Source organism: Falco punctatus (assembly GCF_963210335.1).
Source record: "Falco punctatus genome assembly, chromosome: 10".
NCBI classification, from domain to species: Eukaryota; Metazoa; Chordata; class Aves; order Falconiformes; family Falconidae; genus Falco; species Falco punctatus.
The window spans coordinates 1,639,123-1,666,126 of NC_137590.1; the positions used below are offsets into that span (position 1 = coordinate 1,639,123).

Genomic DNA, 27,004 nt, shown 5'->3' on the forward strand with positions numbered 1-27,004 from the left:
TTTGCTGATGGTTACATAACTACATATTTAACTCAACTTTTCATGCCCAGTACTAACATGTTTTAATACAATACCTGTTGAAATGAATCCTCAAATAACGTTTTTCTGCTCACTGTAATCTTTATGTGCTGTGGCATTGCCAGTTGCTGAAATGAAATTTTTCAGAGGTGAAATGTACAATCACTTAAAGTATCTAACACTGACTTTGGATGGTTATCTGTTGTATACATTGTTTTGAGAGGTACAGCTGAATTTCACTAATCCATATAAAACAAACCCAGTAATCAAGATACTTGAATTGTCGTTTTCTCAAAGACCAAATTACTTCCAACACTGATATCTACAGTGAGGTACACATGCCTCCAGATCCTGCTTAGAACAGGTTCAAATACAGTACACGCTAGCAAGATATCAGAAAACTTTAAGATTAATAACATTTGAACTCAGCAAGGTTTTCTACTCCAGAACTTAGTTTAAAAAAAAAAAAAAAAAACAACCACAACAGGAAATTTAGGTTATTCTGCACAAATTTCAAAGTGAAAAATTAGGCTAGCCTCTCTGCACGTTTTCAAAGGATTATTCATTGACTCTTGAAAACTGGAACATTTAAACTTAAAACTTTTTCCTAAACACCAAGTTACTTAATCTTTTGACACACGTAGTGTTTAGAGGACCAAGAGTGACACACCGAAATTTGATATTAAGTTAGTGCACACTAATGTGCAACACTATATTCTTCCATGTTCAGACAGACACACTCTGTGTCAAATGCCCTGCATTTTCTTCCAGAAGTACGTATTTGTGCAGGAATTAGAACTTCTATTACCTATAAAAATACTATGCCTCCATATATTCCCTTATTAACAGCAGAAAGAAAACACTGTTCTGAAACCCACACTTAAAAAATGGAGCTAAACTGATATTTTCCTTTTTTCTAAAAAGTTTTAAAGCCATAGCTTACCTGGCTTTAAAGCATACGTGGATTTATACAAGTCCTGTTTTTATCCCTTCTAATTTAACTTGCCTTTAGTAAAGTGGTTTTATTACCTTTACTTGCAAGGCACTGAAGAGTTCATTTAAAGCACATAAGCAAAACTCAAAAATACAAACAAATACTGCCAAGGAATTAATCCGTACCTGACACCAGAATCTGAAATAATGGACCTTTGCCTTGAAATCACGCACATAAGCTATCTGGGGTCCATTGTCTCTGGAACCAAAAGGAGAAAAAAAAAAATGAATTTCAAAAGCGTTTTTGTAATTTAAGTAAAAGCCTGTAAATGTATCAGTCATACAGCTGTTTGGTTTAGTTGGCTATCTAGTTGGAAGACCGTTATTCACATTTTTCCATTTTGGGGTGCCATTTTCAAACAAAAAAAAATAATCTTCCTTTGTAAATTGTGGACTGCATACATGGTACTTTTTAAATGGTATTGATTAACAACTGCAAAAAAAAACATTCTACCAACAAGGATGGAATGACATTCAGGTAATTTAAGCTGGGAGTTAAATTCTTGTTTTAACTCCAATCTGGTTCCTAAAAATCAAAGAAAGAAAGGGTTGAGTGTACTTTTCAAAAGAAAGAATAGTAACTGGACAGAGGGGATTTGGTCATCAACAGTGCTGATGAAGCTCCTCTACTACTCTCAAATCTTATATACTACTTGGCAAGAAGGATTCTAGAAGTGTTCAAAACACCACCTTCTTCAGGGACAGTTATCAGCGCACGAGAAAACCCCAGGAAGTTAAGAAGGATTACTACATGTAAAGCTTTCTGCATAAAAAACATATAAAGAAGAAAAAAAATTCAAAACCAATGCATACTAAACTTCACTTTTGAAAAACTAGTATAATGTTAAAAACACTTACAGAGCAGACTTGCCCGTGCGGGGATCTATATATGTAGTGGTTCTTCTATTGTGATCCACAAAATATGGAATACCATCCACAGTAAACCGCATTTCCCAGCCCTCTGGTAAGGGTTTCTCATTTAATTGACTACGGAAACAAGAGAACATATGGTAACTGACCAGCCTAAGGTATTAAGTCAACTGAACAATACCTGAGACAGTAAAAATGTTGGCAGATCTAGAAAACCTACAGATTGACAAAATTTCCATTCAGTATTTATTCTGCCTTTTATTCCTCTAAATTTTCATGTCAGCTCTCAATTAGCAGAAAGGACTGTTTTAAATAAATATTAGCTCATTTGGTTGCACTACCTGGAATAACAGCAAACAAACATAAGGGAAAAATGTAAGCAAGGTTTATGGATGTTTCCCCCACTTGAACAACAGAATTTTATCCTCTAACTATTGGGTTTTTACTCTAAACACAACAGTTTTAATAAGTAGCTTTTGGTACCTCATGTATCATCACTGCAGCCAAAAAAAGAGCTCCAGAATCACAAAAATAAAAGAAAATGCAAATACCGATCTTATATAATTTTTCAACAACTCCCAACGCAATTTTAGTATAAACAAAAAAGATCTCAATGTATCTGGAAGGCCTGAGCAGCATCACCCTGACGTGCTGGCATAGTGACTTCCCACCATAAAACGCCACCGTAGGGCCACGCTTCTAACTGGGAGGCCCGCACAGCTGGCTGCCAGATTGTATTAAGAGTAATAAGTGTTCTCCACAGTCAGCTGCTGCAAATGTGACTGGGATGGAAAATATGTCATCTCTGGCTACAGCTATCACCTCTCCATACATACTAGGCAATTCCTCTCCTCCTCTAGGGAGGACAGATGAAGCTGCCTCACCAAATGGAAATGTTCAGCTCCAACAGGAGGAGCCGAGCCTGATCACCCTTCATCCTCAATTTCCTGCCTGTGTTCCCTACCTCAAAGGGTCAGAGTGACCAGAGCCCAAAATAAGCAGTACTCCGTTACTTTTAGTAATGCCTCAAGTTCTTTCTGTCACTTTTTTTTTTATTCCCTTTTTTTAAAAGCTGTGAGGAGGAGTGCTGCTGTTATTCAGGTTTGTCTTCTTTCTGTCTCTTAGCTATTGACTGTCTAGAAAGTGATCACATTCTTATTCAGGATCCAATGCACTACCCCATCAGCAGTACGAAAGAACTCCCTCCCACAGTGACACAAATGTTTAGACATGCATATCTTATTTAGAAAAAGAGCAGGAGCTGCTCTGGGGAGTGAACCTACTGATGTTGACCAAGACTTTCCCGGTAACTGTACTATTACTAAGTTGTGTTTTGACAGTTTCCATCTTGGCTAGTATCTTTTAATATTTTAACGGGCTGTCTGAAGTTTGCGCAGGACAGTCCATGTTTCAGCTGCGGGCAGCATTTCCTAGCTCTCAGTTTCACTACTTTGTTACATTTTCATTCCAGACTTAGATGAAGCTGCAACTGATTTCTTACCCCTGACTCCTGGGATCTTCCCACTGAGTGATTCGTGTGTTGTGATTGACAAAATACACTCTGCCGTTGCTGTCGGTTCTTTTTTCTGAAAAGATGAAAGGAAAAAAAAAAATATCAAACCCTGCTTAATGTGTTGCTGAGACTACATCAAATAAAATAATTAAAATTAATCAACAGACCCTGTTACAGCCTCTACAGTCTTCAGGTTTTCTGTACCTTCTTTGATTCTTAGGGTCCTTTACTATGCTATTTATCTTTCAATTGTAGGAAAAGATCAATTTGAAGAAAGAAAAAAGTTAAGCTGTTTTCTCCACAGGGAATTCCAGCTGCTTCCATTACTGTGACATACCTTACAAGCAGTATAGGCAGTAAACACAAAACAGGGATCAGAGATATACACCAGTATCAAGAAAGCACAAAAGGCACCATACTCAAGTTATGAGTAAGGAATAAAAAATCATCAATGTAGTTTTCAAGGAACTACAGTCATGTTTTCTCTCAGATAGTTTAGTGTATACCTGTGACTGAATAAAACTTACCATAAATGGCCTGGCTTGGACTTCTGCGCCATTCTGCAGCTCTTTATGCAATTTTTATTCAGTGTTGCAAAAGAAATACAGAATATAGACTACAAATTACAAAAACCAAGCCAAAATCTGACTACTGCAGGTAAAAAGCTTCAGTTTACAAGAGAAGTCTGGAAGTAGACACTTGTCTAAAGAGTTACACTGATAACAGAGCTCAATACGATGCGGAAACTCAGTTTTGTTGTTTCCTGGGTAATGCCAGCCTGGAGAACTTTCTTTGAAATGTTATATATGTAATGCAACAAAGCACAAGTGTGGGGAACAATAATTTTATGGCATGAAATTGAATCAATAGCAAAACTAAAAATCCAAATAGTTATATTTGAAAAACAGATAAGCCAAAATCCCAGGTTTCACTCTGCCAAGTAATTACTTGCTTTAAAATTATATAATTCTGAGAACTTTACCTGTGTATCATGAAACTTGAATTCTTATATCTGCTTCATAGTCACACCAGAAATTAATTTTTCACTTACATTTTTTTTTACACACACACCCAATTATATTAACTGTAAATTATTAAACCCATAAAGTACAAAACCAAATTTACTCCAGAGAGAGGGACAAGTCAACAAGTGGTTAGTTGTCATTATCAAAAGCATTTTCAGACCAACAAAACTTTCCCAAGGATTGCTTGGAGAAGGAATTTGGCAGTCTGATTTAAAGGAGATTTGGAGTCTGATTTGGCAAGAACAGGATGGGGGGGTGGGGGTGGTGTGATCCTGCCTAATGAAAGTGGTAAAAAAAGGATGACAGTACGAAGGAAGCTATTATGATAGTTACAGGGACTAAACCACAATACTTTACAGTTTTTAATCTACTTTGAAACTGGATATCCTTGTTGCAACTCTGTTTTAACGTCATATTTGATTACATTTAATGTTAGAAGATTTTTAATCTAGATTTTTATTTTATCAAACTAGTCTAGAACAGCTGACAAAATAATTTGGCAGAAGTATGCTTTAATGTTTAATTACACTGCATTACAAAACACTTTCAAGTCAGTCTTACCCCATCCATGTGGCAGAGGGCCAAGAGGATCAAACTCTTTGTTCTGTGTGGACGAAAAGTCCTGGTTCTGCAAGTCACACAAACAAATGGTGCATTAATGACTAGTCATTTGCTCTCCAGATGTTCTACCGTAGCCATTACGAATTACTGGAATAAATACATTTTTGTTTATGTTACATATAAGCAAAGATGCCAACAATTTATTTTTCTCCACAGAGAAGGCCTATTTTACAGACCTTGGCATGCTTCGTTAACTACAGTGCCAAGAAAATAATTATTCTTTGTTTAGTGCCCCTGCCTACACAGAAGGGAAATTAGTGCAGTAGCACCCAAAACAATCAGAAAGCAAACCACTTCATTCCTGCATTCAGTACACTTCTTCCTACCACCATCTATGAGGTCCATTTTTATTCTCTACACATACAGCAAATTTAGAATCTACACCACTCTTGATAAACAAGTAGGACAAGCTGGAGTTATCTAAAGTCTACTATTCATCAGAGATAAACAATGGATTTAAAATTCTGGAACATTTATTTTCAATTTTCCTTTCATAACATTCACTGTGCATATTTCATTTTACCAACAGCAAAAATACATGTCCTGTGAGCTTGCTTTCCTTTCCGGTCTTTGGCCAAGCCAAAACAAGTCACAGTACAAATAAAACAGCTTATTACTAAGCTGTAGTTTGTTTTGAACTAATGGCTTTTATCGATATTGTACATAAATTTTATGAAAGAACACCACCTATACACAACTGACAAAACTCATCACACTGCCTGCAGTCATTGCAAGGACATGACCTAAGGTTACCAATTATTACTTCCTGTCATGCTACACACGCACAGATACTACATTATCGTAACGAAAAAAACATAAAAGTGTAGTATCTTTATGAGAAAAAGTTGCCCATGACCATGCCCAAAACCCAAACACACATATACATACCTTCAATATGCAGAAGAGAGACTAATGGGTTGACAATTTCAAAAAGATAGCTCTCTTATTTAACCTTTATAGTCATCATTATATTCCTTACCCCATATATAAATCTCTGATTAAACTGCTGCATAGCTCCTTGAAGCTGACTGCGCTGAAGCTGCCACTGCTCATAATTTCGGACAGACTCTAACGTTGGTCTTTGCCATGTTGTTGTTCTAGTGAAGTGGTCAACGTAATAAATTCTTCCCATGTTGTCAACTCGTCGCTCCCAGCTTTTAAAATTACAAGCAACAGTTCTCAATAGCACACAACTTTCAGGACTCGGAAGCACTTTCAGGCAAACAGGCATATATTAGAAGCAGATTATAAAGCATGAGCTCATCACCAGACTTTTTTTTTTTCCTCCTTTTACTCTCCACCAAAACTATGTAAGAGCTAAAATTGTTTGAGGAAAATCACTTTTACTTTGTTGCATACCATATCAAGACGGACCATCCCAAAATATAAGTTTTCAAGAGCTACACAAACCACTGTCAATATACACTGTCATTACTGCATTTATCCCGCCCAGCCCGTAAGACAACAGCCTGCTGGTTTCTCCTAAAAAGACAGCAAAAACCCTGACGGTTTGGGCTGTAGAATGAAAGAGTTCCTCACCCTCTGATTTTGCAGAAAAGGAAGGTGTGGGCACTGGGGTTTGGGTTGGGATTTTGCTTTGGTTTTGGGTTGGTTTATTATTTTCAGTTCATGTGAAATCAGTACTATTTACAAAACCTGAATGAAAACACTACCATTCTAAGTTTATGTAATACACTAGTCAATCCCCTCAAAGAGTTAAAAATAAATTGAATGATAGCTGGGTTCCCTTTATGAGACTGTCTGCCAGTTTTTGTTCTTTAGTATCAAGTTCCCTTTTCTATCCCCCATGTTTTTACTTTGTAATTCTGTATAGCACCTGAACCACTTGAGAATGAAGTGCAACAGAAAAATTCTTAAGTTTTTCTTACATTTAAAAATAAAAAAGAAACATAGAACAAATGTGAACACCATTTCCATTTAGAGACTAACATCAGTGGCTGTTCAGATGCTAACAGCTGGAAAAGCACACTAACCAAAGCTGTTCTATAAGAGCATAGTAAATTGGCAGCTGGGAACCCTGAGACAAGATCAAAGGACTGCAAACAGTAACCTCAGGATAAAGAAGTAACCAAGGGCATTCTTGCTCAAGCTGACAAATTACCTCAATCCCAAAATACTTTTCAGTGGCTTTGGTTCTCTTTTACAGTTGGGAGTGCCTACTGTCTTTAACTTAAATCCGTTTCTCAGTAAAGATATACTTGTTTAATCATTGACAAGAAATTAAAATTCTGTTATTTTTGACATTCAACTCTTTTCCATACTATGTACTATGCATTTTTGCAGAACTCCTTGGAGACAACCTGGAGCAACTGTTTGCACTATGTTCACATTTCTATTTACAAACATGCTTCCTAACTTTAGTAAACTGACAGTCAATTTCTGAAAAATCCAGGCATATCCTAGGCAATCATATGACTTATCTTGGCTCACCTTGGAGGAAGAGGCTCTGGCCGATCCCATGTTGTTCTTTTTTCAACATGATCTACATAATATACTCGACCATGTTGGTCTACTCGTTGCTCCCAACTGAAAAAAAAAAAGGGTATTTTTATTTTTCTTCAGATCTAACTACTTCAACCATTCATCTACAGTATAAAGGTGAGAAGTATTTGTTTTCATAAAATGCTTATTTCTAAATAAGATGTTTGAAACACTTGGTTCACAAGATGCACTAAAATGTTGTACAATATACTGGAGTACAATGTTCTTATTAACAATAATTCTACATCAACTAGAATACAAAAAACATTCTACATGACCACCTTCACTTTCTGGGAAACTGAAGCTAAAATTCATGCCCACCTATATGATTTTAGCAAGCCATGAAGCTAAGTTTTGTGTTCAATATTAAGTATATCAATAACCTGTTGAACAATCATCTGCAGGGCACAATCCCCTTTTAGAGTAACATTTATTCAATTTAAATCCTTAAAATATAAAAATTTTGCACATAACATGTTCATCATAAGGGCACATATTTTCTACTTATGCAGCATCTAGGATACTGACTTACCCCTGTATTTGCATCAACCTAAATGCAACATTGTTGGGAAAAAAGCATGCTAATTTGCCATTTCTGCTGAAATTAAAATGGTAAAGCAGCTACTAATGTTTTCAAGACTGCTTTTGTGTTTCAGAGTAATCCTATGAGTAAGCGAGGTAAATCAGACCTCTCCTACCTTTTGGTTCAGCTGCCTGCAAATTAAGGCAGATATTGCACCATTCACATTGGGAAGCTTTTCTTTCCACTACTGAGAGTCCAGAAACTTCCCCCTCCCCTCAGCGTTTAGAATCTAAATGAGAGCTTTGAGGCAACAGACCAACCATCTGGCAAATTCCTCATGTGCCTGAAACACAATAGTGTGCCCATAGTACCCCCTGGAGCTGCAGTATGAAGTCCAAAACTTCAGGACATACCGCAGATTATGTACCACAATAGCAGCTTTTCTTCTGCTTACCTGTACCAGTATCTTACTACCTGACTTCATTCCAACCTGAAGACAGCAAGCTGCCACGCTATTTAAAACTTCTATGTTTTGCTTTCATGGGAAGATACGACAAGTATCAAAAATATCTCAAAGATTAATTAGTCTCTTGAATAAACCATGCTTGAAGGCCTACCAGACAAAACAGTTATGAACACTTCCAACCTAGTATCAGGTGGGGGAGGACTCTGTTATGCAGCAAAAGGCAGATGTTATGAATGTTTTGTTACACCTACTGTAAATAAAAAAATAAAACCAGAAATGTCAGCATAAGAAAAAAAAAAAATATAAATCACTCAACTCGTACCCAGGTGGAAGAGGACCTTGACTGACTGTAGGAAGTGCCTGAGGTGGAGGATTTACTGGCTGGACTTGTCTTGATACAGGAGGAGTGGTGAGCGCAGCAGTTGCAGGAGCTGTTGTTGCAGCTGTTGCCCCCTCAGGACTCTGTTCTGAAGATGTATTTGCAGCTGTACCTGCCAGTGATCCTGCACTGGCCCCATCGTTTTCCATGGATGTGGATGAAGGACCATTTACGCTTGCTATGATGTCACAGATATCAAAGACAGAAGGAAAAAAAGCCTTTAACCAATATTTACCACCAATGTATTTTAGAAGTCGTAAATCACAAAAGTAAACATGCAGTAAACTGGTATTTCAAAGTGCATGCAGTCACATTTTACAGTTTACACAAGAACTAGAAAGCAATTTTGTTTCACTTTGTAAAAATGCTTTAATCCAAGAACTGCCATCAACAGCACAATTTTGTGTTTTCTAATAGAATAAATCATATTAACCAAAGCAAGTTGTCTGCGTTCTGTAAACACTAAAAAATTATAAACAAAACCCTACTTTCTTGCACTGATGAGTTAATTGTTTCCCATTTATTATTTGGAATAATAATTTAAGAGATTATAAGCATACAATTTTCAAGAGATTTGACATCACACAGAAAGAAATTATCAGAATGAAAGAGGAATATATACATTCTCTAAATGTTTTCATTTTTTCTGAATGAAAAATTCCTATCATTTGATGGATAGGATTAAAAGTTGTACACAAGTCAGGCCTTATTATTGAACTACGCTGGATTAACCTTTTAAAGCAATTACTGTGTCACAGTTTCCCATCCAGGCCCAGCATTTATCAGTTGTAATAATGGGACTACTGAAACAGACTGTAGTGTACTGAGGTAAAGGAGGTACAGCAACAAACTAAAACCACCAAAAACTTTTCAGGACTACTTCTCTTAAAGTTTTGTAGTGTTTTAAATAACCAGACAAAATAAAAAAAATAATCTATCCACTTCCATGCAAGAGAGTAATGAATATTTTAAGTGCTTCCGTTTCACAGAATTTAACTAGAATCGCAGAAACAAATAACTAGTATTCCAAAACCCAGTATTATCAAGTTGAGACAGCTCTGCAAGTCCTTTAGTAGATTTCATCTCAAGCCTCAAACTCAGTGGATGTCTTAGTGCAGCAACAGCATTGTGTTCTTTTTGTCCCAGCTTCACTACACACAGCAGTACCTCTGCAATCACTACTTAGCAGACATGGAAACAAAAAATTTCTAATGGGAAAAATGATTAAGCACACACTAAATGCTAAAAAAAAAAATATTACTCCTTCAAAAGTTATCTGCCAAAGGATTTACCATGAAAAAATGTAGTTAAAAATCAGCATCAGAAATGTCCACGTTCACTCAAAGAGCGCGCAGCTTTGAAATGAGTGCCTGGCCCCAGAACATACCAGCTACGGACGCAGGTCTGCGGGGTGTGGGCGGAGGTGGTCTGGAAGGCCTGGGAGGTCTAGTAGGTTTGCAGTTTCCATTTGTGAGCAACGGAGAATCGCTGCCATTAACAGTCTTGTTTTCATTGGGAACAACATCTTCACAGCTTTCGAGGCCATTTGAGTTAGTCCTTTTGCAGGAAAAGAGAGAACTGTTCTAACAGTGTACGGATGGCGTTAGACTTTATGCAAGACACTGGAATGTAATAGTTATGGCTGGGTGACAGTCTTACATTCATAATAATTATAAAAACCTGTACATCTGTATAAACATACTAGAGTTTATCTCCTGAGGTGTATGATACCTCGATTGATGAAGAGGTTGTGAAATGGATGCATGTAATCTCTCTGTCACTGAGCTGTCCTCTTTCATTTCGCAACTCAAGTACACCTGCCTCTAACCCAGGCTCTGGGTTTTGTGCTTGGCTATTTCTGCCCATGAACGACACGTGCCTCTAACGAGATGGGAAGCTGACTAAGACCTGAGAACAGCCTGTGTATGTTTACTCCACAGGGTTAGCATATGCTCAGAACAGAATGTTTCGTATTTTTAGAAAACTTAATTATGCATACAACAGTTTCACCCCTAAACTCAATTCTGGAAAGAGCTGGAGAACTTAGGACTAAGCATTAAAGTTCTGACCAACAGCTATGAATACAAACTTTTCAACTTCACAAGAATTAAGGCAGTAAACAGCAGTACTCACCCGTTCTGTACTGTTCAGTTATACCTAGCAGTGTATTATCCTGATATACTTGTAGCTCCTTGAGCAAAGTTACAGGTATCTACATCTACTTCTAAAGCATTTTATTTTCAGAACATATTGAGCAAAATAAAAATGTTTTCAACTAAAATTCTAGTGGATTGTCAGATCAAGTGCATAGGCCATCAGTAATAAAACCACAAGTTACTGTTTCAGCCCAGTACCTCTAAAATTATATTCCTTTATATGTACACAAAACAAAAAACCAGTAAGCAAGCCTAAGTCATAGAGGATCAAGCAGAATCATGTACATTTGACCTCAGTATCATTGTCAAACACACTTTTGCTCTATACCAGGTGCGGTGCACATAATTCATACCACACCACACTAATCCCAAAGTAAATGGCTATGGAAGTATGTACAAATCATTAGTGATCAGAAGTTTCTATGAGCCATAGCCTAGGTTCTCCTCAGTCCCAGAAAGCATACTGCTGTTTGAACTTTAAAGTAAAAAATGTAACCTTTCATCTTTAGTGTATTTGACCAGTTGGCTTACGGTATAACAACGCATACCAAAACATTATTATACATGTAACAATAACCACCACTAGACATATCGCAGATCATTTACATGATCCTCAAAATGGACCTTTAATGGACACCAAAACCCCCACTGGTTCGTACTAAAACCAAATCAGCTATTATTACCATTATTATTGTACTATTACACGCTCAGGCATTCTGAATACCCATGCATGAAAGCACTCTTGTGAGCATGAAAAGGACACAGAACAAAAATAAACTTTCAAAGGAAGACTTTAGACAACATAGCTAAGAAAGTTACTATCTATTGAAAAAAAAGTGAAATTTAACTTAGCTATTCCAGGTGTCATCCAAGAGTGTTATGCATAGTACAGACCATTAAAATACTTGTACAACACAGGTTAATCCACCATCAAGTATGGCCACACTTTTATCCTACCAAGCAGCAAGGTACATAATCCAGTATCGACCTTAAAACACTGCAATTGCTAGACAGCTTTGGGTATCTTCTTAACAAAGCTAAATATAATTCTGATACCTCCAAGCTATAAAGCAAAACAGTATAAAAATAACCAGTGCCATTTACTCACCAGTGGGAATTATTTTTTTTTTAAAATTTATTTTACTTTGGTTAATCGCTGGGAGAAGGATGAGGAACACAAAGGGATAAAAACTAGAAGATCTAGGTTTTGTATGGAAGTAAACTGAAGCTAGAAGATGGGGCTCATACAGAAAACAATTTCAGATGTAAATGTACAGATATAGAGTACTTTTGTTTAGGACATGCTCAGATCTTAACAGGCACTGTTGCAGGGCATACTCAGAATTTCAAATTGTCTTCTTTATAAAACATACAATTCCTCTTTCAAAACCGTAAACACTAAAAGGCCATATAAAAAGAAGAAAAAAGTCTTACCGTGTATCATTCCTTATTTTGGAGCTATCATTCTGTGTAGGACCTTAAATACCAGAAAGAAAAAGACAATAAAAGTTTAAGCAACATTCTGTATCATTTCCAAGAAAAGAGGTAGCCTTTAATGTTCACGTTTCTTTCAAATGTGGAGGCAGTACACTATGCGCTGCTTATCTACTGTCTTACTTCAAAGCTATATACATTTTGCATGTCTCTATATGCATGTGCATATGCTTTTTTTTTAAACCACTGCCACCATAATATTTTCACCTTATGGAAGTTATAACAGGATATCATATGACTGTATGAATATTCCCTAATACACACAGATCAATAACATTGCCTCCTGTCTTTGTAGCAGTATCAAGCAGTGTTATCCACTCTTCAAGTGGAGCTGGCTTTCTGTATTCTCTCCCTTATCAATGAAGGCAGGCAAAGCAGGAAGGGCAACACCTTCCCTACAATCTTCTCTAGCTGGCTTGCAAGCAGCTGCGGGGGGGCTTTGTTTTCTGGGGCACTCTAGCCTGGACCCTTCCCTTTCTCTGTAAATTACTTAGCATAAAGGCATTCAAGCAGGTATAAAATATGGCTGCACTCCAAATTATAACAGCTCAGCCTAGATTTGCAAACATTTTGCAACTGTTTATCCTGCCAGCTTGGAAATACTTGCCTTTTGTGCCAGCATTTGCAATACTTGAATATGCAGCACAGAACCACTCATTCATGTAGACAGCACAAATACTTTATTTCCATAGAATTAAACAAATACCATTAACAAAGAAAACACTTATCAATTCTGACGGGAACTATGTACAGACCTATGCCAAAGACACATATGTAGTCATGTAAAGGTTTATGATAATGTGCTGTTAGCGGGTTGTGCACAGCAGTGATTTTAAAACCAGAAACAGAAATCTTAACTTCAGAAGCTATTTAACAAACAATGTATTTGCCTGCAAGTACCTTTAGCCTGTACAGTAAGAATGTGTTAGACTAATATTAAACTCTTTCCTCATGTGCTCCAGTCCCCTGATTGTCTGGGAACCCTTGGCTGACCTGGCTCGGTATGTCAGGTCTGTGCGCACTGTCAGGCACAACGCTGCGTGCAGCCCGCAATGCCACCACCTGCATGCCGCTTCCTACTCGCCAGCAGCTTTTCCTCAGAAGGTGAATTTCAGGAAATGGCAGCAAGCACAGACAGAAACAAAGTATGGCATAAGATACTTGTTACTTTCACTACCTATTTCAATAAACACACCTCAGCCCTGCCCTACAAGCCCCACACAATCCCAGCACTAGGCTTTCATTTACAAAAAAAATCCCACACCATCACATCATATGATTGATCCTTTTAACAAGATGCAAAGAAGACAGATTAAAAGCTTTACAAAATAACAGTTACAAAGCTAGTGTGTTAATTCAGCGTTCCTGTGGTACTTAGATGGAATCTCAAAGCAACTTCCTACAGTCCTCTAAAAAACCCAGAAAATCCAAAAGCCTAAAACCTGCCCACTGACTGCTTAGCTAGCTGCTACAGCAGTCTCTTCAGTGCTGCCTTCTAGAGAAATAACATCTATTTCTAATCTTAATGTACAATACCCTCAAAAATGTTCCACCACCTGTCCTGCACCAACGGAATTAGACTCCCTTACTTTTTGTTTCAGTGTAATTACACATTTTACACATATTCAAGATTTTCAGCTAAAAATCATACTAGTTATCTGAAACTGAAGACACCAACTAAACAGAATAGTGGATCCCTCCCTGCAGCACTCCACAGGGAACAAGATCTATGAAAAACTTTATTTAAATGAGATTTTAAGAAAAACTTAATATAAATCCATGTCTCCTAGTGAGCAGAATACTTATTATGATGCTAACGATGATATCAAATTAACTTATTGAACAGAATAACTGTTGTTATTAAACATTAACATTATTAAACATATGATGTTATTAAACATTCAGGGAAGCTAGAGGCTTTCATTAAAGTTTGAGATTGCTAGATATAAGTTCGCAAAGTCCAGAAAATAAAGATGTTGATTTTATTTTGTTACAATAAGGTTGAAAATCTTCACTGTGAACTATGACTCCACCTCAAATAAAATTGCATGAGTTCTAGTCTCTCCAAACAGAATGTTATAGAAACTGCTGTTATTATGATTATTAAAACATTGTGTTAAAGCTTTCAGACAAAAAAAACTTTGTATATTAAACATACGTAGAGGGCACACTTGAACTGAAAGGTACTTACTTCTTGTACTTGAGGCATCACCATTGGTTAGGAGCTCAGGATCTACCTGCATCCCATCTAGACAGACAGACAAATCTCCTACCACTTCTGCTGGTTCTCTGTCACCAACAAGATGCAATGTCACCACTACCTGCTCAACTGAAAAAGTACAGAAAAGAATGGGAGTTCATCTTACTACATGACAAAAAAGTGCTTTTTATTCAAGCCAGTAACAGGCTACAGTGATCAAGGGGGAAAAAACACAAAACAAACCTCAGAGCTACAGCTCTGTCTTTCCATAATGTTTTATGTTTTGTACAGTAAAACTAATAATTTCCAGATGTCAGTAAAAAGTGACTAATTCTACAAAAAGGGGAAAAATGGAGCATAAGCTGGTTGCTGCCTAAAGAAAGGCTAATTACTACAGCAGAGATTGAGTCTCACGTTTTTGCCCACAATTCTAAAGCAATTAACAAATCTGTCCTCAAAAAACTATAGTTAGGAAATGTAATTCAACTTAATCTTCATACAAAGCAGATATCAATTCTATCTTCTGATTAAAATATTTCACTTATGTAATTAGAATGTGAAGATTTTGCATCACACTCCCAGATCAAAGGTATTTTCAGGGTAAATAACTGTTTTTCAGCGAAACAGAACTGTAAATAAATGTTCTTGATGAAATGTTTTGAAACAAAACCCAGTGAAACACTGCAGGGTATCTGGTGTCATACAGAGCCATGAGCTACCCAGGGGAATTTTCACCCAGATTCAGCAGGACAGTAACACTCTGTCAGGAGAACAGCTTATTACACTGCAATCAACACGCTGCATTTACAATGCCCACATCTGAAAGTCTGGAAGCAAACACTCTTGGAAAGGACAAAACCTAAGTATGACAGCACAAAGCTACATGCTGTAGCAACATAAATTCTGTAATGGCTGTGTAGAATTCCCTGTTTCTCTTTCAGCTTCATAGGATGCACATATTGCCTAAAGGCTAACTAGTTCTGAGATGCATGAAACAATACAACATAGCCCTGTAACACTATTTAGAACAAAAATAACTTCACACATTTCCTGGTCTAGCACCAGGAACATATCACAGTTTTCATTTTTAAGCTATATAAAAGGGAACACTCATTTCTTTAATTAGGCTTTCACTCTTGCACACACTAGCAAAATGATAAAATCCATCTTCTCAATGACACCGCGGCAGACTGTGTATAAGGAAAAAAAGATTACACTGAAAAAGTAGAAGGAAGCTCATTAATGCAATCCATAGCAACAAAAGGAATTCTTGTGGGCCATCTAGAGAGTTACACACAACAGTCATTAACAGACAATTATTGATAAATTCTGCAGCATTCCAAAGTACTGTTAATCTTATTCTTACGTTTCATACTGTTTGATTTCAAAGTCTCATGAATATCCAAAGCAGCACTTCCCAGAAGGACATCAGATTTTAATGTTTGATGGCTCCAGACTCGAAAATTTAATTTACTTACAGGAGTGACAATTCTGAAAAGAAAAAGTTAAGCACTGTGTAAGGGCATTTGTTGCCAGGGGAAGCAGGTTAACTAAGGATTCTACTTCAACTGTCACTTAAAATTAATAAAAAATAAAGAAATAATGGTGGTAAAATCGAACCATTTGTAATTATCACATTCACGTATGCAGTCGCATTTATGTCATGTAAATCAAGACTGTTGCAAGACTGATCACAGACTGAGTACATTGTTTACTATTACCATTTTAAGGAAAATATCTATAGAAAAACTACCAGCTCACAATCAGCATCTGAGTGTAACCAGATTAGAAGAAAAGACCGATTCTTGCAGGATCACATTTCATGAGTGTTCAGCATTTGTGCACCTTGATGTCAGATTCTTGCACACAGAGAGGGAAGACAAGCAAATTTTCTTTCTGAAGATGTTACCAGAAATTTTTAAGACATCCCATACAAAGGGGAGTACTCAAAAATACTAAAAATTATTTCAAGGATTTTTAGAAGATGACTGTTCCCTAATAAGCTGGCACATACTTCCATCATATTATGACAAGACCCTCCACTCCCAGATCTATGCCAGCAGTTAGGAACTGGGAGAGCCCCTTGTTGGAGAAGGAACATGTGCAAACAGAAATATTTTCTGCCACAGCAGTGACTCAGTCTTCCACCCCCTAGCTTCAAAACAAGCTGAATCAAACAATGCTCATTTCAAAACTGCCACATCTCACTAAACGTTTTGCAGCAAGATGATGACAGATGAGATCGTGTATGTGATGGGGCAAATCTTGGAGAAGAATATAACATATCCAATAACACCTAATTTTTCTTCATTTTTAAAAGTATTCTGACAACAGCAGAAAGGTGAGCACCACAAAATAGCTGATACTACAACTAAGACCAGACTCACAAAATTTTTTTTTCTGAGAAGTTGCTCTTATATTAAAATATTCACCTGCCCCTCATGTTCCCTTGAATTTTGAGAAGCGTTACGACAGAGAAACAAATTTATACCAATATCAGTTGCTGACACTGTATGAACACATTTCTGGGTTGTTTTTTTACAAATCCCCAACAGCAATTTCAAAGTAATTTTTAATACTGATAATTCTTTTTCTATAAGGAGCATTCTAATATTTGTATATTTTAAAATTATTTTAACTGTATGAAACAAGTATTACAAATGACTGCTGATTTTCTCGGTGGATAATTTCAATGGTATATAGTTGCTAAGTTCCGACTTCCAGTGTCAGACAATCCCTTCAGAATATGCAGCTTCACTTAACAGACTGCCTTGTAGAAGAAAAACCCACCCATACCCACCCTGCAGAAGCCATTACACTTTCCCTTTTTGTTCTGAATCTGAATGTAAGCACCTGTGTCAAAATATTTCCTAAAAAACAATGTACTCACTCCACTAAATTCCACACAGCATTAATGCAATCTTCAGTGAAATTGTTATGCATTGGGTGTCTTTGTTCAGCGCTTACTGAACAAGAGCAAAAATCACCCATCTATTATTGTGTGGACTCGCACAGCACAAGCCACAGATATTTCAATTAAAAAAAAAAGAAGGAAGGCAGGCTTTAAAAAGGTAGAATTATGCTCTTGCACATAGATAGGCATGTAAAGCACCAAGTTTTGTATTTCTTAAAATACTTCTTTGCAGTAGAAAGTAAGGTAAATAGTAATAACTAAAACTTCATAATAATCTGAAGAAAAGAACAGGCACAAAAACGGTTTTTATCAGGGAGGAATGTTCAAGGTGCCCTAAGAATAATCTAGAGTTTAAACACAAGTAAACCTGCTGGCACAAGACTGACCTCTATGCCAGCATTCCATGTGACACATTAAGAGAAAACTAAATTCTATAGAAGCTGCAGATCATCTCACAACAGAAACACTGGGCCAAGCAAACATCAACAGCTGTGTTCACCTTGAACTTAAATGTTAGTTTTGTACTCTGAAGGCACCAATTAATCAGAGATTTTGTACTTACGATTGAAATTAGACAGGCGCAACACAGAGCTAACTACCCATGCTATGGCATGACATACAACAGTGGTACACAAAGAACAGCTGCACTTTTCAGCCGCAGTATTTCTAAAACACTATAACCTTAAACGTGACAACAAAAACATGCATGGGACTGTCAGTTTTAATATCAAATTACTTTACTTTCCTTACCACTCACAGAATTAAAGCTCCTTTCATATGCCACATACATTAATACAGAATATATTCTTTCATAAGCACTGGGTCCTTTCCACAGGACATAATGCAATAGTTTGTAAATATGTATTCCAGATTGTAGTATATTTGCTCAAAAAATCACACAAATACCTACATATCATGTAACATCGAATGCCTTGCTTAAAATAAAAACACAACCCTTAAGTCCATTGTCAATTGCATTAATTTAGCTCAAATAAAAGGAAAAAAACCCCAACATCAAACCTACACTGTAAGATGCTGTTTCCACTTCGGACTATTTGTATTGTTGCATTTTTCTGTCTTCTTTGACTGTCCATCTACTGAGACTTCTACATAAGGGCTAGGTCCAAACCATTTATTTTTTTCTTTTAGTTTTGCTGAAATAACTGTTCAGAAAGAGAAAAACAATTATCCATTCAGTAAGATTTGAATTGCAAATAATATTTTTCAGTTGTGTGCTTCAGTATTCAAATATCAGGTCATTGATGACTGATAATAGCACTCAAGTAAAAAAAAAACACATTAGATGGACAAAAATACTCTTGCATTCCAGATCATTTTATACAACGCTGTAGCTCACACAAATGCCTAAACCACGCAACAGTACTTCTATAACATCAGACACCATAATTAATAACATTCAGTATTATATCCACAAAAGCACTTAGGTGTTGAAAGTAGAAAAATATCCTCTACAATCTCCTTCTGTCTATCACCAGCCAAGAGAATTCCTGGAGTTTATTACACTTGCTTGTTAAAAAGCTGAAAACATGATCTGTCTCATATAAGGAATCATGGAAAATTGCTACCACTGCTGGTGAAAAGAACATAAAAAAGCACTTTGTGTAAGTTTTCTGTATCAAAGCAAACTTACAGAAAAGCCAACTAAAGGCAAATTCTGAGTTCAATAACTACTTACTGTTCTAGAAAGAACAAAACCTGAACAGGACTTGCAGCTCCAGAGCTTTAATTTGGGTGGATGGGTGGATATGTTTTGTTTTGGGTTTTGGTTTGGGTTTTTTTGTTGGTTTGGGGGGGGGGGGGGGGTTGTCATTTTTTTTGTTTTTTGACCATTCACCATCAACTGCACTGCTCGTGTCCCAAACACCATGGCTATGTTGCCTCCGTTTAGCCAAAGCAGCATGCACGAGCCTACCTGCAACATTTGACTCTTGGATTAGGAGTGTTCTTGGATCCCTTGGCAACACTACACTACAAAGCAGTACTTAAGACAAAGATATTATCATTTCCAATTGGCCAGTGAACTCCACTCTGTTCTAACAAATAACAACTTTGTCTCCTGTGGTTTTGTCACTCACCTCAGCTGCACTACATCTTTAAAAAGACTAATTCAAGCCCATATGGCTAATCTACCTAGATTCCCTTTATAGTCTATGCTCCTTTAGAGATTTAGAGAAGTAGCTTAGTATAAACTGCTCTGAACTGCTTCCAAGGGAAACTCTTTCTCTCTACGTTACAGACATCTTACAGAAATTAACTTCAGTTACCTAATGCTAATTTTAACAAATAATAACAAACAAAAAATCCCCTTCCCTTCACGTCTCTAGTACTTGTATACTACAGCATCTCATGCCTCAATATCACTAATCGCCTCAAAGGCATCAAGACCCACTTTGAGGCAGCACAAATTTGCAGTCTTGTACCTATTTCCAAGGTTACTTACTCAGACAACCTGGAAGTTAATTCAGAAGTAACGAAGACAGCAGATCAGGGTGGCAAGGATAGGGCAGTTGGGGGGTGCTGTTTACAGAAATGCCCACAAAAAAGTAATGCCTGCTTGCACAGAAATCATTTACATGCAGGCTGTGACTGAACTTGTAAAGAAATCAAGAACCATTCAAGTATCTTAATAATCTCAATTCTAAACACTGAGACATTTCTACAATTTCACCTTCTCGATGTGAGCCACAGGCCCTGCACAGAGCGAGCCTCAGACAGCAGTCACCACTTCAACCCTTAGCTCTGTTCTCTGTAGCTGTGTGGAGGATGTACCTCCTTCCAAGCCCCTTCAATTATTCTTTCCAATATTTCTCTTAGTCTTATGGCCCACTGAGAAAAAACAAGCTTGTGAGCTCAGTGTGATAGCTAGAGCCAGTGTAACTTATTCCTCTGTAATTCCTCTCTAGTCTAAGGCTTTCCCATCTATTTTTGACAACTCTTTTCACCTCCACCGTACCAGCTTTGTGGAACTTCTGCATATACCCGCAGATCTTTCACACTAAGGGTGCAAAATTTACCCTTGGTCTTTCTAAACATAGACCTGCACACATCCACAGATCCCCCATGCCCAGGCATCAGCTCTTATGCTTCAGTAAAAATTGTCAGACAGCAAAAGTGAGTAAACCTTGGTAATTGTTTCAACAGCTGCCCTGTTGGTGGGGCACTACAAAAAGCAAAGCACGTAATGTCAATGCATTCCTATGCAATCTACAAGTGCCCAATTACAGTAATATTCTCTCTCCAACACTTTTAATAAAACTACTTTACAATGGTGGCCATAAAAAAAAATGGAACAAAGGAGAAGCAGTAAATAAAATTTAATGAACAGCAGTTCAGATTCACTTTGCTTGAGGTGTAAAACTAATGTTAGGAGAAAGTGTTAGATTTGTGTCAAGTGTTAGTAACTGAAAGCAGTATCATAATACAATATTACATTTCAAAGAGGACTGTTCTGTGCAATTTACTTAACGGCATTCAAAAAAAACTATTCCTTCCTTTTTTTAGACAAAAATGTATCATGACAAAATGCATTTTATCTAAAATTGTGAATAAAATAGCTATATTTCTGCCAAATAATGATGGCATAACACCATCAAATTTATTGTGAGACTTCTCTTGGGTTTTGTATAACTCAAAACTTCCTGAAATGCAACACACTTGCAACTTCCATTGAATTTTGCGAAAAACACTTACATTTCTAACCAGAAAAGATATAACCTTTCAAAATGCTTACCAGTGATTTGAAGCTGTGATTTCATGGAAAAGCCACTGGATGGTCCTGATCTGGACCCACTGCCAGCCATAATATGGGCTGGATCTTGAATCTGGAAAGAGACAATGTAAACATTTGAATCCTCAGACACCCAAAAGTTAAATCATCTGTTTTTTGACATGTAGATACATTATACTGCAAACAAACCCACCACACTTCTTTTCTTTGTTTCCTTTCCATTTCCCAGAAAATGGTTTACAAAGGGCTTAGTCTCTACAATTACATGTTCTGTCAATACTCATGTCCTAGGCAAAAGATGTCTTTTGATTTTGTCCCTTCAATTTGCCAATTAACTGAGAGTGAATGATACACTAACACCACAGTTTGCTGTACCTCTTACACCTGAAAATATCTGCCTATCCCGATGTCCTAAGTCCTGGGCAACAACTTTATCTTCCCATGTTAAGTATTAGTTGGTTTATAAAAAAAAAACAAAAACACAACAACAAAACCACACCACAATCCACAGGTACAGAAAAAAGACTGAAAATGAACTAATAAATTAAAAAGTGAACTTCAAACGTACAGAAACTTGCTTCTGTACATCTTTTATTTTCACTTGATGTGCTGGTTCTGGCTGAGTTAATTTTCTTCGTAGCAGCCGGGATGGGCTGTGATTTGGAATTGTGCTGAGAACAGCGCTGAGAGCAGGGGGGCGTTTTCCTCGTGGCTGAGCAGAGCTCACACAGAGCCAAGGGCTTTGCTGCCCCTCGCCCACCCCACAGCCAGCAGGCTGGGGGCACAAGGAGCTGGGAGGGGGCACGGCCGGCACAGCTGACCCCCACTGACCCCCGGGACACCCCAACCATGTGGTATCACACAGCGCATAAACTGGGGGGACACTCGGAGTGACGCCGTTGGTCCCCCAGGTCCCCGTTACACAGGATGGAGCCCGGCTGTCCCGGGGTGGCTGAGCACCGCCCCGCGACGGGCAGTGCAGAATGAACGCCTTGCCGGGCCTGGCTTGTGTGCACAGCTTTTATTAAACTGTCTTTATCTCAGCCTATGAGTTTTGTCACTTTTACTCTTCTGATTCTGCCCCCATCCAACCGAGGGGGCAGTGAGCGAGCAGCTGGGTGGGCCTGGGTTGCTGGCTGGGGTTAAACCAGGACACTTGATCAGATCAAGTCTACAGACCGCGGCTGTAATTCTACAAACCACTGAACTAGAAGAGGAAATACATCACTTCTGAAAGAGGGTAAGACAACCTTAATTTATAGCCCAATCTTCCCTCTTACCACACCCCAATACTTACACCTGTGCTAGCCTGATCTCCCAATACCAAAGCAAGCAGGTATTCCAGCTACTCTTGGAACTGTATTTAATTCAGTATTTGGTTTTGGGAGGCAGGGGAGTGAAAGTGGACAATATGCATCATTTAGCTTCAATATTAACAGACAAAAATGAAAGTGTGCTATTATATTAAAACTGGGCATCGCTTTGGAAATATCCAGATATCCTTGTCTCCTCATTTTTGAAACACATTTTCAGCCCAACACCCCTTACCAGCTACATTAGATAGAAACCTCTATAGCAGATTACCCACTGGGAAATGAATGTGTTAATGAAGATTCCAAATTACTTGCTGGATACAACCTCCTGACCATCCCTTTCATCCCGTGTTCCCTTCTTTGTGCCATTTCCTCACTGTCTTCTGCGGTCACAACCATTCAGCCTCCCACCTGTCTGACCTCTCTCTCCCTGGGCTCCCATCAGCCAAGGCTCGGCCGCCCTGGCCAGTGGGTTAGCTGATCTGCACGCGCCCACCTCCCACCCACTGCTGCATGGCCCTGGGCAGCCACCCAATCCGAATCCCAAAGCACATCAGATATCACGTGCCAGCTCTCAGGTCATCTTCTGCACACAACATTATTTCCAATAAGGAAATAACACATTAGCTTAAGCTGCTGATACCTGTATCTTGAGTATAAAAGGCTAAACATACGATTTTACCTACTGACAACACCACGAGCTGCCTAGACAAGTGCAAATCCTATCCTCCACACGCCATGGAAAAGAGAATTCATAAAAAGAGACTGGATCTGAACATTGCAACTTTCTTTTTAGAGGCTGCAACCTGAAGCAAAAGTCTGTATACTGTGACAATTACTATGAAATTTGTAATTCCACAGATACTTTGAAAGTGGTAAAACAGGCAGTTCTTGCATCCTACAGCTTTCTGATGCTACTGCAGAATATGACACCACTAAAAAAGGTACTAATGACTTGCTTAAAAATAGTATATAGTGTTATTAGTGGAGTTCAGTACTGTTAATTACTAAATTCCAGGTATGGATCACACAAATCCTGCTAGAGTGAAAAAATTTTAACATAAATATTTCAAAAGTAGTCTAAATTTAGAAGACTCCGAGGACAATCCTTTATTTTGATTCTGTGATTAGTTCTACCAAACTCACAAGGTATCCTTTATGCTTTAAGAAGGCAGTTTAATAGCATCTAGACCAATACAGACATATACTGGATAGCCTACAAGAGTTTGCATTTACAGAAGAGCTGCTATTTTCTACCTGGAGAAATAACACTGCACACAATACAAATGCAATTACTGAAGGTGGTAATTTTCCACTGTCATACAATAAGCATATACAGCATACAACACTCAGAAGCACGTTAAAGCTAACCTTCATTTCTAAGTGTGCAAAATACATCCATTACTACAATTTTATGTTTACTTTCATTAAGAATATGCAGAAAAAAAATCAAGCACCTTAATCACAATTGAAATTACTGTCCTGCACACATATGTGCGAGTGTGTATGTAGTGAGACATAGTTTTCACTAACTAGCTAAGTAAAATTTCTACTGCCTCCCAATACTTCTAAGAAAAAGAAACTACATTACACATTGTTTAGTTCTCTCAGCTGCCATAAAGTTTCTAAGTATTTTTAAATAATAAAACTGAAGAGTCTTACTTTATTGCACGCTTGCTAAAATCCAGAGGCTCTTCAATTAAAGCAAGCTCCATTGGTTAACCAGGGAAGAGGATGAAGAAGCAATCTACCTGTGCCCTGCACTGCAATAGCTCTATTTCTCTCCTCATATTTTCAAATACCTCAACTCCAATGCCTCTTCTGCTCTCCTTAACTGCCAGCTGAAACACTCAGCAAGCAGAGTAGCTGGTTCCATGCCAGGCATCCAGCAAGGAATAATCACTGAACTCATGCTGCAGCTTTTCTCTCAGCTGCGTGCTAATTTAAGTCTCTTCCCTACCATGCATGTATATACTCCATCCAGGTTTTTCTTAACTCAGAAATTTAATCAACTTTGATATCTCTGTCTCCATCAATTTTTAGCTGGAATGTATTAGCAATTAAGAAAGTTTGTAGTGCAATACACAGCAAAAGAGGACAAAGAGTAGAGCAGGACTGGCAGCCGGAATTATATACACTTCATTTTCCTAGGAAAGAAGCCTAAAATACATTAATTAGTCAATATCAAACCATGATGATTAATGAATTACACTTTGAAGAAGTACAAAGATATTGCAGAAGATAATAACCCCATAAGTCTCACACATCCAGCCAATTTCTGTATTTAAAATTAATTTTTAGCATTTAACTCTTCTTTGTTTATATAAAATACACATACAAATTAAATTTGTTTGGTAAGAAGCTGCTATATTCACAGCTATTCTTAATGGTAACACTGCATATGATTTCAACTCAAAGCCTGCCTAGGGCTACTTATAAACTTAATCACAAAAGAGGACAACATACACTCTTCAATCATAAATAAAATATTTCCATTTAGTTTTATTACAATAGAAACAATATTTAAGATTCTGTGAAAAGCAAATGTCTTAAGCAGTTCTGTCAGTGACTAGATTTGACGAGACCATCATGTGTGAACACCAACAAGCATTTTAACTGTACTAGACCCTTAGACCCCTTGTCAGTAGAACAGAATATAATGATTGCTTTCAAACTATGTTACAAATAATCATTTAATGAACAAAAATATAATTTGATAAATCATTATAAACTAGATATGTCTGCTTTACAAATTCATTGTAATGTAACAAGTACTTCCACAAGTAGAAATTGTCATTCCAAACAACTGAGAATGCATACTCAAGGTTTTTTACTTGCAGTAGAAAATTACACAGATCTTTATAAATACTTAGAGATTTGGTTTGTTTTCGTTTGGGTTTTTTTTGTTCTAGTTTTGTTTTAAATTATAGTAAGCTTATATTGCAGTTTTTCCCCCTCAGATGCTGCTCCCCACTCCCAAGAAACCTGTAAGAATCTGAAATTTAAGAACATTAGTTGAAAGGTTTGAAAGCTGTGACAGAGAGAGCAGAGCAGTGTAACAGACACTCAGAGCACAATCACCTAAGTATAATTTTCTTAGAAATTAACAAGACAAATTATTTGGCATATAAAAAGATATAATATAGAATAATAAAGAATTATTATCTTGTTGTAATTAAAAATAAACTATTCAAATGCTTGGCTGAATTTCTTTGGTAGCTGCATACCTATTCCCAGGTATCTTTGTTTTTATAACATGCTACCATAATGTATAGATTATTAGATACATTACGCTCAGCTTCATAATTGCACATGCCATTGTTTGTACTCCGGCAGGTTTGAACAAACATTGCTTCAAATAAGTCTGCCTCACAGTAGGAAACAGTCCACGCATCCTTTTGGGATTTGGTTCTTTCCCCCTCTAACTGGAGTGCCTTCTCAGAATCTCCCCTACGGCACAACCTGATGCTGTTTGGCCAAACGTCATCATCTTCAGCAGCACTTTGATCCAAGACAGCAAGCTTCATCACCAGATATTTTTTTTTTGCCAGTGTGGTGGGGAAGAAAGAATAAATTCTAGAGGAGCACAGCCCAGATGCTACAAACACCTTCAGAAAAAGGAATGCAGAAAGGAAGGAGTCTCACTTATTTTTCTTTTAAGAAATCATGAGAAAGAATAGGGAGAAAAGCAGCTTTGAGCATTTCTTGGTTAAAGCAAAAGGCAGATGTGGGAAGGACCTTCTTACCCCACAAAATCAGGGAGTAAAAACAGAAGAAAAATGTTATCAAAGGCTTGAGAGACTTTCAGAGTGTCAGACCAATTTAACTTATGGTGTGACTGTATTCAGTGATGTTATTAATCTGTTAAAGAACTGACTTATCGAAAAAGGTAGTTTTGTTTCATAGTTATTTGAAAGAACAGAAGACATCTAGGTCAGAATGAAATCCTGTGACTGTATATTATACGGACATAGCTTTGAAAATATGTTGGCACATGCTCTTTATAATTTAAAAACTACTGAAATAATTGCATATTGTTGGCTGCTATAAGCCTTATGTTTACTAATTAATTTTAAGAACAGGCTAAACTGCTCTTCACAGGTGTACCAATTCAGAGTGTATTTGCCATTTCAATAATCAAGTAAAAAAAAGAAACTGCATAGTGAAAAAATTTCTTTAACATACCTAGTAATTTTAACAATGGTTTTGAAAACCTCACTGTGTGTAACACAGGAATACAGACTTCTGGAAAAAGTGTACAAAACACAA

At 37.4% G+C, this 27,004-nt stretch overlaps 1 protein-coding gene across 2 annotated transcripts in view; it reads right to left on the bottom strand.

The window, feature by feature from the left end:
* ITCH (itchy E3 ubiquitin protein ligase) overlaps positions 1-27,004 on the bottom strand; it is a 60,263-nt gene that overhangs the window by 13,323 nt on the left and 19,936 nt on the right. For both annotated transcript variants that reach the window (XR_013930933.1, XM_080405679.1), the window contains exons 2-15: positions 21,426-21,516; positions 18,699-18,837; positions 16,127-16,251; positions 14,752-14,889; positions 12,501-12,543; positions 10,298-10,467; positions 8,854-9,088; positions 7,492-7,587; positions 6,020-6,194; positions 4,981-5,047; positions 3,383-3,467; positions 1,870-1,998; positions 1,138-1,210; positions 75-146 (exon numbers count right to left, since the gene is read on the bottom strand). Coding sequence is in view for 1 of the 2 variants with exons in the window: in XM_080405679.1 (XP_080261805.1) it covers positions 75-146; positions 1,138-1,210; positions 1,870-1,998; positions 3,383-3,467; positions 4,981-5,047; positions 6,020-6,194; positions 7,492-7,587; positions 8,854-9,088; positions 10,298-10,467; positions 12,501-12,543; positions 14,752-14,889; positions 16,127-16,251; positions 18,699-18,837; positions 21,426-21,495 (1,617 nt within the window). In the remaining variant the exon portion in view is untranslated. The remainder of the gene's footprint in view (positions 1-74; positions 147-1,137; positions 1,211-1,869; positions 1,999-3,382; positions 3,468-4,980; positions 5,048-6,019; positions 6,195-7,491; positions 7,588-8,853; positions 9,089-10,297; positions 10,468-12,500; positions 12,544-14,751; positions 14,890-16,126; positions 16,252-18,698; positions 18,838-21,425; positions 21,517-27,004) is intronic.